The 14,451-nt window shown below is 40.6% G+C and overlaps 1 protein-coding gene across 2 annotated transcripts; it reads right to left on the bottom strand.

The window, feature by feature from the left end:
• Positions 1-825: 825 nt before the first annotated feature.
• cobll1a (cordon-bleu WH2 repeat protein-like 1a) lies at positions 826-12,558 on the bottom strand. Of its 2 annotated transcripts, XM_027160098.2 has the most exons (11): positions 12,400-12,558; positions 9,814-9,943; positions 9,493-9,691; positions 8,314-8,530; positions 7,812-7,856; positions 7,162-7,241; positions 6,604-6,828; positions 5,967-6,063; positions 4,483-4,663; positions 2,753-4,060; positions 826-1,089 (listed from the first exon to the last, which is right to left on the bottom strand). In XM_027160098.2, exons 2-11 carry the CDS (start codon positions 9,900-9,902, stop codon positions 1,065-1,067), a joined length of 2,466 nt encoding a protein of 821 aa, XP_027015899.2. In that variant the 5' UTR covers positions 9,903-9,943; positions 12,400-12,558; the 3' UTR covers positions 826-1,064. The 2 variants fall into 2 exon arrangements, with proteins under 2 accessions (XP_027015899.2, XP_047670107.1); XM_047814151.1 differs by lacking the exon at positions 7,812-7,856.
• Between the last annotated feature and the right edge of the window lie 1,893 nt (positions 12,559-14,451).

Raw genomic sequence — 14,451 nt, 5'->3', positions numbered from 1 at the left:
TTTAATTGTGGTTCAGCCTCCTGTGTCGATTTAATTGTTTTCATTATTACTGGTCATGATGGTGGATCTGGAGACTATTCAGGGAACGGTGAGCATGACGTGGGAATACACACTGGATGTCGTACATCGCAGTGCACCATGCATACACTCATTCACACTTAGGTTGGTGGAGATGAATGAATTATTATATGGAAAGGATTCAAATTATGGTCTGTTATTCATCATAAATACGTACATTTTAATTGGCACCTTAATAATAACACCAAATAGAATCTTAGGAATCGGTGAAACATTTCTACCCGTAAAAAGAATAAAAACTGAAACTATAATACTGTTCCAGGTGACATGTCTGGTTTATTCCTGTGGAGGAAATCATCTTCTGCATACTCGGTTTCTTCTTCATTGCCTTTAAACATCTCTCTACTGCATGCCGACCATCGTTAACATCTCAAGATACAGTAGCAACCTGAGCTTTTATTTTTTACTGTACTTTCTTGTTTATAAATCATGGAGAAGAGTTTTGGCCTTGGGGCATTTTGAAGAGAAAACATGTTTTGCTGCATAGAAACTAAACCCATTACTGAATCTCGCTTAAAGGCAAAAATAAAGAAAGAAAAAGAAGAAAAAAAAAAAGACATGCCTGCACTCTAGAATTCAACTCATCTTACATATTTTTATTTAAATTTCAAATACAGCACAGGGGGTAAATGTTAAGCTAGAAGAAAGTAGAAAATCGGACTGAATCCTGGCACATGAATCTTTTTTTTTTTTTTTTAAAGTGTGTAGCTGTTTGACCGCTTCAAATATATCAAGAACGACACAAAATCAGATGCTTGGAATTTTTAATTCACATACAAATCAAAAATATCGCTATTCGATAAGATTTTCTAATCGTTTTTAATGATTTCTGTAATTCTGTAATCTGCCAACATTCTATAAACAAATAGAACTAAAAAAAAAAAGGCAAAACGGAACTAATTCATTCTATAATACGTGCCGGCAATTTTTAACGTTTCCAAAACAAGAGAATGTGACGTGCAAAAGCTTCATCTAAACCCAGATCTTCATACTTGCTTTAAATTCTTCAACCTGTGGACAAAAAAGAAAAAAAAACACCCTCGTGACTTAAATATATATAACAATATACGACATTGGATTTCAGTAATATTCATAAGCAACGAAGTTTTAAATGTTGAATCGTGACGTAATTCGGTAAATTATCAAATCTAGAATTTGTGGGAAATGCTGATGCAGAGAAATGAGATTAAGTGAAGTTATTGTTCATGCTCTCTGCAATATGCACACACACACACACACACACACACACAGGATATTGACTCTGAACTCAGCTACTGTATACAGGATATGCTCTGCCTTAAAGGTGGAGCTTCCTCTTCACATAAACACACACACACTTCCATGAGGAAGGAAGAAACCACTTGTATATACAGGACAGAAGTCAAGCAGACATTATTATGAGAGTGACATGTCAATCTATATGTTATTTTTCTGCACACACGCACACACACACAAATCTTGCCAAGGAAGGATAAAACACAACAAGTGCTGTTTTTATAACAAAAATGTTTTACTCCTACACACGTGGACAAAAATGTTGGTACCCTTCGAGTCAATGAAAGAAAAACTCACAATGGTCACAGAAAAAAACTTTAATCTGATAAAAGTAATAATAAATAAAAAAACCTATGAATGTTAACCAATGAAAGTCAAACGTCGCCTTTCAACCCTGCTTTAGCTTTTGTACTTCATACTTCATAAATAGCATTTGTCAAACAAAGTTCCTGTTATCGCTTACGTTATAGCAGCTATCAACAGTTTTTCTCTGTTTTTTCCTCCTCTTTTTATACTAACAAGACTAAACAAACAAACGTTCACGTTACCATGAAAACTCGAAACGTCCTTGGTTTATAGTTGTTACTATAGAACTAAACTAAAAAAATAAACTAATACAATGCCTTAGAAACAGTTGCTACACCTTTAGCTATAATAAAAAAATCCAGATTTTGACCACCATATTATCTCAGTGGTACTTTAAAGGTATTCTGTGGCATTTCTTTTACAGGTTATGCGAACTGCTTTTGTGAAACTTTATTGCAATTTATCGTGACAAATGCTATCATCTGAACACCTAAATGTTTGTTATTCTACACAAAGTGAAGAGCTGAGAGACAGTTCTTATGACATCACACACTCAAGACCCCCAAATTTTAGTTCATTCGTTAATTTTCTACCTCTTATCCGAACTTCTTGGGTCACGGGGAGCCTGTGCCTATGTCAGGCGTCATCGGGCATCGAGGCAGGATACACCCTGGACGGAGTGCCAACCCATCACAGGGCACACACACACTCTCATTCACTCACACACTCACACACTACGGACAATTTTCCAGAGATGCCAATCAACCTACCATGCATGTCTTTGTACCGGGGGAGGAAACCGGAGTACCCGGAGGAAACCCCCGAGGCACGGGGAGAACATGCAAACTCCACACACGGGAGGCGGGATTCGAACCCCCAACCCTGGAGATGTGAGGCAAACGTGCTAACCACTAAGCCACAGTGCACGCCTTAAATTTTAGTTCCCAGATTCTAAATGAAATAATCATCCGCTGAAGAGTCGTCAGTTCTTCCGTCTTTAACGTATTTAGACCTTGATTGGTGCCACAATTCCAAACTGTACTGTACACCATTCCAAATAAGCTTGCAAAAAAGTGTAGACATGTTTACTTACTGTGTGTGAGAAAAAGAACTCCAGGCCTGCCTCCTTGCCTGAGTTGTCATAACCACAGGGGGCGGAGCATTAGAAGTGGGCGGGGCTTCGATGTAGGGACCTAGAGATGCTGGAATCTTAGAATTGAACTCTTGCGTGATCAGATTTTGGAAATAAAGCTTTTTAGAAGAAGTGTGTTGTGAGCTGATTCTTTGAGGATGTGCCATTGGAGAGCTGATGGTTCTTGCAGATGGTATTAACGGACTGACAACGTTCCCACGGCTCTGAGCTCTCCGGGAGACCGTTATAGCAAACAAAGATTGGGAGTTTGGAGAAGAAAGCTCAAAATTCTGTTCGAGCTTAGAATTTGAGTCACAGGGCAAAGCAGACTGAAGCAAATTGGGTTGGAGATTCTGAGGACTGGATTGGGAAGAGCTTGTAAAAGGTGTATCAGAGGACTGAAGGTTGGAGGAAAGGTTTACATCCCAGTAGGGTTCTTCAGATGTCAGGTCATGCTGAGGTTCAGATTTGGATGGGTTTACGTTTTGGAGATCTTCCTCTTTCTCAAAACTTTCAGTATCCTCTAGAACCTGTGTCTCAGATTCTTCTTCTTCCCAGCAGACAGAAAGATTTGATGGTTGTGGAGCAACATCATCCAGCATTTCTTCATCAAATGCCTTTCTAAACATCTTTAATTTGGCTTCTTTCCTATCATCATCGCTTAGAAATCCCATTCTTCTTTTTCTGTACTCCTCTATCCAGTCCCTTTTGTCTTCCGTCTCACCTCTGTCCTCTGTGAGATGTTCCTCGGCGGGATGTTTCTCTGGGAGATATTTCTCTGGGAGATGTTCCTCAGCGGGATCTTCCTCTGGGGGATCTTCCTCTGGGGGATCTTCCTCTGGGGGATCTTCCTCTGGGGGATCTTCCTCTGCATCCATGTTCAGATGTAATTTTTCAAACGCTTCTTTTATACCCAGCAGTTTATTTGTTTCCACTGCGTTCTCAAATTCATCATCAGTTTTTTCGATTATCACCATCTCCTTCCTGCTCATCTCCATCTCCTCAGTCTCCCTGGATTCTGAAATCCTCTCTTCCATACGCCCTCCCGTATCTCTGTTAATCGTCTCCAAATTCTCCATGGTGAGAAGAAACTCGTATCTTCTAGTGTTTTGCGTTCTTCTCCGAGGCACCACGGTGAAGGTGTTAACGCCATCTCTCTGAGAGCCGTGTCTCAGCACCTCACAGCCAGGGGGCACCACCGGATCACCGTCCACCACAGATCCAGATCCTGGAGGAAGGTTCGATGCTGGAGGTGAATGTTTGACAGACCTAAATGGAGGAGATGGTGAAAGGGCAGCATCAGTGCAAAATAAATCCAGCTACAGTAATAAAGCGACTCAAAAGCGTTTCCAAAACATCACTGGGGAACGGTAAAGCGAACTTTACCTTCATTCAACTTTCTCTCCATTGAAGATCTAAATTCGATGCTGTGCAAATTCAATGGATCGTTTACAAATTTTCTCAAACTAACATCCAAAAGTAGGAGCTGTGATTTAAATAGCATTTACACATTTTAGCTCATTGATTTATGATTTTTTAAAAATCTGGGAGCCTTGAGAAGTCTGGTCACGGATTGCATCTAAACGTCTCGCTCCTTCACATCAAATCTCCTGAAATGTTCTCGAATCCTACAGTAATTACGGAGTAAACTTCTCGCACAAAAGGTTTGAGAATTGCTTTGAAATAAATACCGACAGAACGAGGCGTCTTTCTGCTCCATGGATTTAATTCGGTTGGTTAATTCAGACACGACCTCGGTCATTAGAGGGGACCGTGGGACGGATGAGCGAGCTGGTTTAAAATCTCTGGACCGGTTGAAACTGGCTTCGGCAGGGTTGTCCTCTTTAGTGTCCTCTAGAAAGTATGACCTTTCTGATGAGAAAGAACACATGACTTTGTCCTTACTACCTTCCACACACACACACACACCTTTTACATTATAAAATAAAACACATAACCCATTGCAACAAATACATATCACAAACTCGTCCATTTCCTTTATTTATTTATTTGTTTAATTAACATTTCCCTTTTATTGATAATCAAATATTTAAAAGAAAAAAAAGAGAGAAAAAGAACCAACCGACCACACGGTACATCACAACAAAAGATGAGAGCGAGAAAACAGCACAGAAATATTAATAACAGCAGAAACAACACAGAAAAGCAGATCAATTATTATTATTATTATTATTTATTAAATACAACCTGTTTAGGTGTCAAATAAAGAAAAGTTTACGATGACAAGGTGAAATCGGACCAGAACGGAGCGTCGATCGATATCTAATTAAAACAAAACATCAATAATCGGCCAAACGGATGCGCGTCACGGCTTCACCGCTTCTGTTACCGATGAACTGTTTAAAGAAAGACACTGAAATTCAGAAGGCTGAAATGTTGAAGGCACTGGTTCTATACGTTGGATGTATTAAAAAAATAAAAGAAATAAAGTTGTCTTCACATGAGCTTCACCTAAGATTCATGATTCATGAGGTTTGAGTGCTGTTGTTTCATTCTGAGGAACAGTGAGCAGGTTTAATGTTATTAAAAAACAGATCTTTGGACATCGAACACTTTCTATCTGGTAGTTTAGTAGTGTATTAGATATCAGTACATGGTTATGACTAAAGGCATTCAAATTTCTGTTAAAACGAATCGATTATAAAGCCGTGAGATTTACGACACACCCGACAGCGACGGTGCCGAGCAGCTACGCCTACTTATTATCCTTCTTAATTCATTGGTGATGAATCGAGTGATACAGAAAGGTCTGATCCGGGATCAGCTTCTCCGAGTGCACACAGGATCAATAATATGACTAAACACAGACACATACATGACAGAAAGGTGACAACATGGACATAAAGAGACACAGAGGCAAAAGAGGAGGAGGAGGATGAGAAGGAGGAGGAGATCTGCCCTTCACCAGTGAGTCGGACATTAAGACAGAAGCGACAGTGACGGAGCCATGATGTCTCCTAAGCGCCCCCTCCTGGCAGGTCCGTGTCTGCACACAAGCACAGAGGCAAGCCAGCGCTTACTGAACACGTGGTGCTGGAGTACAGTACAGTACGTACAGTGCCTTTCTTTCTCAGTCACGTCGTCTTTTAATATAATTCCGTAAAAATAGGTGTGATGTACTTGTGTATGAGGATAATAATGGTGGAGCTTGTACCTTTATCAGACTTGTCAGGCAGGGAGAGGCTTGTGGACGGAGGAAGAGGAGCTCTGCGTTTATTGTGCTTGATGGACAAGATGCGACCCAGCACACCCTGTACACACACACACACACACACACACACACACACACACACACACACACACACACACACACACTTCAAAAAAAAAAAGTGATCCTATACAGCCGGATATGACATCATAGATAGATAGATAGATAGATAGATAGATAGATAGATAGATAGATAGATAGATAGATAGATAGATAGATAGATAGATAGATAGATAGATAGATGAGAAAGAGAGAAGATAGATAGATAGATAGATAGATAGATAGATAGATAGATAGATAGATAGATAGATAGATAGATAGATAGATAGATAGATGAGAAAGAGAGAAGATAGATAGATAGATAGATCCACCTGTGATGGAGGGGATTTGCTCTGCTAGTGATGGAAAACTAATTCAGTCCAAATAAGTTCTATAACTGTTAAACACTGACAGGCAGAATGTGGAAAGTCTTTGGGATTTCGACAGCAGAAGGTTCTCCATCAGAGCTAGTAACTCTTAAATACCCCAAAACTATGCTAATATTATCTCGCTCGTGATCGTACATCTGTTCACGTCTACGCACCTGCTTTTCATCATCTCCGGACGGCGGCGCGGCCTGTCGACTAGCGTTCGGTCCGGCAGAGGCGCTCTGGGAGCCGAGCATGCTGGGAGGCTGAGGTGCACGGCGCTTCTTGGGCATTTCAGAGGTGGAGTTTGCTTCGTAACGGCATGTTTTGATCGCATGCTGATCTTTCAGCACAAGAGAGGCAGCGGCGCTGATGGCGACGGCGTCAGTGTTGGTGGGAGTCTATTGTTGATAGAGAAACAAGCCAGATTTAAAAAAAAAAAAAGTAAAATAAAAATAATTAGGGTGGAACAGGAAACAGGAAGTAGCAAAAGCGGATAAGATGTCTGAAGCAGATAAAGAAATGCCTGAGGAACTTCTGCTTTTGGTGTTGGTTAAAATAATCATGGAAGAGAAACGATCAGATGTTACCTAGCGAGCAGAATATCTGCATGTACAGTAAAGCGATTCATGCTGCAACTGTGATTAGCGTTTAATTATTCATCGCGGCTCATGTCGAGCCACGATATTAATGTTAATCTCCATCATTCAAGGAGACAGCGAGATCCAACAGACCTCTTCAGCCGATTTCTTGCTTCTCTTAAACAAGCAGAGTAACCTGGTGTTCTCTTTCCCTCTGAGGACCTTCTTACAGCCTGCACACACAAACAACAGAGACACACATCGCTCGTGGTAGAACATGCGTAGATGTGAACAGGGACATTTATTTTTATATGATGATTCAACACTAAAAGCCTGGAAATGACGACACTCAGAATAAACCGCAGGCCGCCATCTTTAATTTACTCGGTTTCCCAGAGGCCAGTTTTCTTGTGTCCATTGAACGTCTGTCACGTCTCACCCTACAGTGGTGTTAATATGAAGCTCATATAAAAGTACACGCTCGGGATTTTAAGAATGTCTGGCGTTTCATCAGTATTTCTGTTTTCCCTTAGAACAAAAACGTATCTAAACTTGTACTACTTCTACTCTCTGAGACGCTCCGAGCGCTTGTTCATAAACGTCTAAAATGTGAAGGTACAAATTAGTTACTAACTAGCAGAAAAGATTCTGGGTCAATATATCTCCTGCTCTATTGACGCATTTCTTCTTACGTATTAATGTACAATCAGGAGCTTTACATCGACAGCACTGTGCGGTATATTGTGCACGTTTCACACTCGTGCACACTTTTAGTGAATCAGGGCCTCGGTGTGTATCGGTACCTTTCTGAGTCACTGGAGCCGAGTCATTTGGAGAACCCGAAACAGCTGCGAAAGGATAAAAAAATGTCACTTAATACAAACATGATGAAGCACTGAGCTCAAGATCTTCACAGTTAAGGCTACTAGAACTTTCTTTTTATAGAAACCGGGACAAAAACCTACAGTATAGAAACCAGGACTGTTTGAGTTCCTGCCCCAGAGTATTTTTCCCCCCTGCCATCCAGGACCTCTGTACTGTAGGTGTGTTTTACCGATAATTATTCATCGGTCAAATTCTAGCTAGAAAGTATAACAAACACTCTTCAAAACATGTTTTGCTAAGATTTGACCGCTAAAGTTAGCAAAGCAGATTATCTGTGTCTTAATTTGTTTCGTAATCGTTTGCCGTTATCGAAAATACGATTTAAAATAGCGACAGACCGTGATGTGTAAAATAAAGCTAGTCATGTTTTACAGACTGGAAATGCAAAACTTTGTAAAATGAAAAAAAATATCTAAGTACCTTTCGCATACAGGACTCTGATGCCATAGTCATCGAGTGTTTTAGTCAGATCCAGTGGCTCATCTGACTGGCTGTCTCTCAACAGCACTGTGCTTTTGGGGTCCATCTCACACTTCTCACACACAGCCGGCATTAACTCAGACAGAGGAACCCTGGGACTGACTCGCACTACAGCCTTATGGGACTTCCTGTAGTTTATCAACAGACGCACCGTAACCTGGGAGTTTAAAACACAACGAGATATGATGTTAAAGGAAAATAAACAGCAAGTTGATCTCCCACTCACTCTCACTCACTCACTCATTTTCTACCGCTTATCCGAACTTCTCGGGTCACGGGGAGCCTGTGCCTATCTCAGGCGTCATCGGGCATCGAGGCAGGATACACCCTGGACGGAGTGCCAACCCATCGCAGGGCACACACACACTCTCATTCACTCACACACTCACACACTACGGACAATTTTCCAGAGATGCCAATCAACCTACCATGCATGTCTTTGGACCGGGGGAGGAAACCGGAGTACCCGGAGGAAACCCCCGAGGCACGGGGAGAACATGCAAACTCCACACACACAAGGCGGAGGCGGGAATCGAACCCCCAACCCTAGAGGTGTGAGGTGAACGTTCTAACCACTAAGCCACCGTGACCCCCATTACAGCAATTTGCTAAGAAATATAAATAGTTATATTCATTAATGAAACTCAATTTTATACTTTTTATCTGTTTGTCGTTATATTTAACATTGTGGGGCGTCCACAAGACAAGGGCCTGTTATAGCAGCTTTCTCTCTCTCTCTCTCTCTCTCTCTCTCTCATGAATTGAATTCAGAACAATGCAATTTGTCAGTTTAACGAGAAACCAGGAAACTCAGCTGTTTATTAAAGATTATACTTTTAATTTTGTCTGAAAAATATATATATATATATATTTTATAACGCCCTTTATATATAGTCTGTCAGTGAAGAAGTCGGTATACACTAGAAACGGTAACATGTAATAAGCTGCGTGTTTAAAACGAACCTTTCGGCCAATCGGTATCGAGGATTCTACAGTGCAGTGGTATCAGTGGAAATAAGGGACTGGATCTACATCAGCATGAGACATACAGTACAGGCATAGCAAGAAGATGGACTGCAGGTGAGGAAGAGAGTGTTGCTTTGGTTGGCCTCATCTTACCACAGGCATGTTGGGTGTCTTTCTGACGTCACTTCGTTTAGGTTTCAGCATAACAAGCTCAGCCTCCAGTGAGCCAATCAGAGAGCTGGGCTGGAATTTGAGCTTGTTGTGATTAGTGGAAAAAATCTCGATCACATGGTCTGAGGGGTTCAGGCGATACTGAGCGCAGAGAATGACCAACACGTCCATCACTGGTTTACTGCACACACACACACACACACACACACACACACATTCTAGTGTGCATTCCACTCAAATTACTCATTAAATTTATTAACACATTCTTAGCTGGTTCTCTCTCTCTCTCTCGCTCTCTCTCACCTGCCGTGCACCGTAACCGTCTTCTCATGACCCTCTGGGAGAAGCACGCTCAGGGCCAGATCCTTTTCAATCGGATTCTCCTGCTCCATATTTTCCTCAGTTTTCCCAGAAACGTCCTTAGTTAAACGTCCTACCGAAGAAATACAAAAGAAAAACAAATACATGAATAAGAGTCTCGAAAGATATTTGATTTGTTAACACAAAACCTGCCTTTGCAGTTCTAATCCCAGTATTGTGCTTTGTGAGACTCATGAGGTTCATTTCTAGGTTTAGAGAAAGCGGTTTGATTACGAAATAATATGAAAAACATTCATCCGTTTGTTCGTTCATGTGTAATTTTAATATCGGTGATCGTGGTGGACATAAAGTCTTTCAGATACAGATACACAGTCCATATACACACACACACACACACACCAATGCCACATGCATTCACACCCAAGCATAATTTTTTGGAAGGTGGGTGGAAACTCGGACACGGCGAGAACTTGTGAAACTCCACAATGATCAGGACTGAAAAGGGATCACAGAAGTGTTAACACAACTCACTGTGTCATCTTTACTACCACATACTGTTGAACTCAGAAATATGCAAGAAATGCTGCTTTTTTCATGTACAGGCAACACAAATTATATGTTATTTAATCACTATGGAGGGGGGGACACGGTGGCTTAGTGGTTAGCACGTTTGCCTCACACCTCCAGGGTTGGGGGTTCGATTCCCGCCTCCGCCTTGTGTGTGTGGAGTTTACATGTTCTCCCCGTGCCTCGGGGGTTTCCTCCGGGTACTCCGGTTTCCTCCCCCGGTCCAAAGACATGCATGGTAGGTTGATTGGCATCTCTGGAAAATTGTCCGTAGTGTGTGAGTGTGTGAGTGAATGAGAGTGTGTGTGTGCCCTGTGATGGGTTGGCACTCTGTCCAGGGTGTATCCTGCCTCGATGCCCGATGACGTCTGAGATAGACACAGGCTCCCTGTGACCCGAGAAGTTCGGATAAGCGGTAGAAGATGAATGAATGAATGAATGAATGAATAATCTTAATCTATCTCATCTCTCTTTCTCTATCTATCTAAATAATATTTTTTTATTTATGAAGCATGGAGTGCTACAGAACCTCAAGATTTAACTGATGCTTAAAGAACACGAGGCCATAATATAGATAAAGTATACAAAAGAGATAAATAAATAAATCACTAATCTCACCTTTAACTGTTCTGGTCTTTTACAACTAGCAGTAGTTTAATCTTGTATACTGTTTCACGGAAACCAAGCAGAACAGAAAGAAGTCTTCCACTGGGTCTGGTATTAAAGCTCTAATACAGTATTAGTGCTCTATAAGACAGCTGCTTGACTCACTGGGAATGTTTTAGCACTAAGCAGTGGAATGTGAGGCATCTTGGATCTGACTCGGACCCTTCACACATGGATAATATACTGTACAAGAGCATTGGGACTGACTGCACGATATGGACTAACATATCCTGTTACTCTGTTCACTGAACTTTTAGAGTTTTCTCCAAATATATTAAAAAACATCTCTGAACACGTGACATTATTACAGTTTTACACTGAAGTGAGACCCTGAACTGAGAGGATAACGAGCTGATGAGCTGATCAGATGAATCCGATGGGTTTTTGTTTGGTACACAAAATAATTCGATAGATCCAGAAAATCATTGAAATTAAAACTCGAAAATGGTTTGTAATCGTGAATCTAAGATATAAAATTATTTAAGCAAGTACACAATGGAAGCGGCACAATAAAGCTTGCATCTTAAATATATATATATATATATATATATATATATTTTATTTAATAATATACATACAAATACATATATACCATTAAAAAAAAAAAGAATATACATATATAAATTATACACATATACATAAAGAACATTATTACTAGCACTGTGGAAGGGTTACACGGAAGTGACGCCACGGTTATTTCCCTGGACTGTCGGTCATGAGAAACCGTGATCACTAGTAAAAATCTACGTGTTCACGCCCTTTGTTTGTGTGTGTGTGTGTGTGTGTGTGTGTGTGTGTGTGTGTGTGTGTGTGTGTGTGTGTGTGTGTGTGTGTTTTCGGGTCAGTGGCATCACAGCTGCGCATTTATTTCGCGCTTCGCGGCCACAGAGACGCGCACCACCGCACATACACCGCTCACGCCCCGTGCGCGCTCAACCGGTGACGGCGCGCGCATTGATTAAACACACACACACACACACACACACACACACACACACACACACACACACCTGGTGCCAATCTAAGCACGCGCTCTGACTAGTTAAGTCTTAAGGTTTTTAATTAGTTTATTTAGTTTAGCTATTTATCTGTGGAAATAGACACTGAAAGCGTACAGACTGGTGTTTATAATCAGCTTAAAGTCTAGGAGTTTGTCCAATTTGTGTCTTAACGGTCATTCTTTTTTTATTTCCCATGAACAATGTGAATTCTTGTATGTCAAATTTTGGTAATTAAATTGAAGAGACAAGTTAGTTGCATCAACGTACAGGATTACCTATAAAACACACACAACGTATAAAATCACACATAACACTGAACACAAGCCATGCTTACCTTATCTCTCTGCTCTCAAAAACAACGTGCTATCCTAGCAGACCTTTCCAGTCAAGCAAGCGTGTGTGTGTGTGTGTTTGTCTGTGCTTGAAAGAAGAAAGACAGGGTGGTAGTGGCATGTTGGGTAATCTGCTTTGCTGACAGCATCTTATGGACCAGCCCAGTCCTGTGACATCAACAGCTCTCTTTCCTGCATGTGACTTTGTGGGGTTTAAATTTGGTTTTTATTTGCTTTCTTTTTAATTTAAAGAAACGTGTTGTACAGAATGAGAGAAATCTCGAAATCTGGACTATTTGGATATAACCTGAAGTTTACAGCCATGCTCTCTCTCTCTCTCTCTCTCTCTCTCTCTCTCTCTCTCTCTCTCTCTCTCTCTCTCTCTCTCTCTCTCTCTCTGTGTGTGTGTTTGGGTGGGTTGGTTGGGGGGGCTCATTAAAGACATTTTTCCTTCATGTACTTTTTTGCTGACTATAGGTTTGTATGTGTAAAACACTAAGTTTAGAACTTTTTCCTCGTTTGCACATTTATCTATTTAATAGAAATCGTAACCATGCCTGAGTTTCAAAGCAGATATGATCACCACGATAGTCTTAATGTTCCTAACATTTTGTACTGGATGACGCAGGAAGCTTCAGGGATATGGCAGCGAGTCACCCAAGGGATTAGTAATCAGCTTATACAGTACCTTTACTGTCTTATCACATACACAGTGTGTGTGGATGGTGGACCTTCAATACTGTAAAGGTTTGTTTTTTTTATCTGTATTTTTACAAGCAGTCCAGTAAAAAGTACGCTGAAACAGAGTGCTGAAAAACAGTATATTTTTTAAAATAAAAATGTACACACAAATAAAGGCCCTATTGCTGGAGTTGTAACTTTTGTACCTTTTAATGTGTACAATTTCAATAATGTTTCCTTTACTCTGTAAAATCCAATTAGGCAACTTGTATTAAGAAGAAAACCAACACCGGAGTGGTGTGATGAAGATGAGTTCCTATTACAATCCTGAAGTTGGTTCATTATTCATCAGTTTTATTCCTGCTGTACCTGAGCAAATTAAATGCATTTTTTTCCATTTATAGTTAAATTAAATGTTGTGGTACATTTGTGGAAAAACAAGCTATCTCCTATTATTACTTAGGTTAAAAGTATAAAGTCCCTGCAGTGATGCAGATATGAAGTGCAAAGTAGAGTCTTTCCCTTTCAAAATGTTTGGGGGTGTGCAAACTTTTGCACTCCATTCTATGCTGACCGACCAGTGTGTGTCTTTTTTTTTTAAACAATAACAGCTTGATTAAGCTGCTTCGGATTCTTGCTATCAGCTAAACACACACACTTTTCATCAAATTGGTTCCCAAAGGAAATTCCACTGTATTCATGTATTTGTGTGCAAGTCGATAATATGACCTCACTTCCTGTCATTCCAGGTTATTTTGTGCCCACAGTACACTGTTTACTTTACATGTCCTCCAACTAGCTGTGAACTCAAAATAGAAAATACACAGTCTTTCTCTCAGTCACAGTGTTTTATTATGAGCACGTTTATGTGGTGTGTGTGTGTGTGTGTGTGTGTGTGTGTGTGTGTGTGTGTGTGTGTGTGTGTGTGCATGTATGTGAGTGTGAAACGAGCTGAGGCTGGTGTTTAGTGTAGTAACTCTAATTAGAACACATGACAGTGCTAATAATGTTTGTCTACACTGGTGTGTGTATGTGTGTTGTTGACAATAAGTGCACTACACTTGTGTGTACCAAATCCCACATAGATTGTTAGGTTGGTAAATAAACATTCAAACTCCCCCCCCCCCCTCAGTTTTTCTGGCCCTGAAATTAACTCCTCCCCTCAGCTAGAACAGAGCTGTTCAGTTCTGCTTCTTTCCCTAAACACAACTCAAAGGACATTTCATTGCATTGGCTATTTGTCTCACAGGTACAGAGTTTATTATATTAAAATATTATAAACTGCCGCTTTAATAGGACAAAACTATATTGATAAAACTCTTGAGGTTGTGCTGTTATTGGAACACAAGCCTACAGTATATTAACCCCATAAG

This window comes from Tachysurus fulvidraco, chromosome 5 (genome assembly GCF_022655615.1).
Source record: "Tachysurus fulvidraco isolate hzauxx_2018 chromosome 5, HZAU_PFXX_2.0, whole genome shotgun sequence".
Classification (NCBI taxonomy): domain Eukaryota; kingdom Metazoa; phylum Chordata; class Actinopteri; order Siluriformes; family Bagridae; genus Tachysurus; species Tachysurus fulvidraco.
The sequence above is the reverse complement of the archived record's forward strand: the minus strand, read 5'-3'. Positions and strand labels throughout refer to the sequence as shown.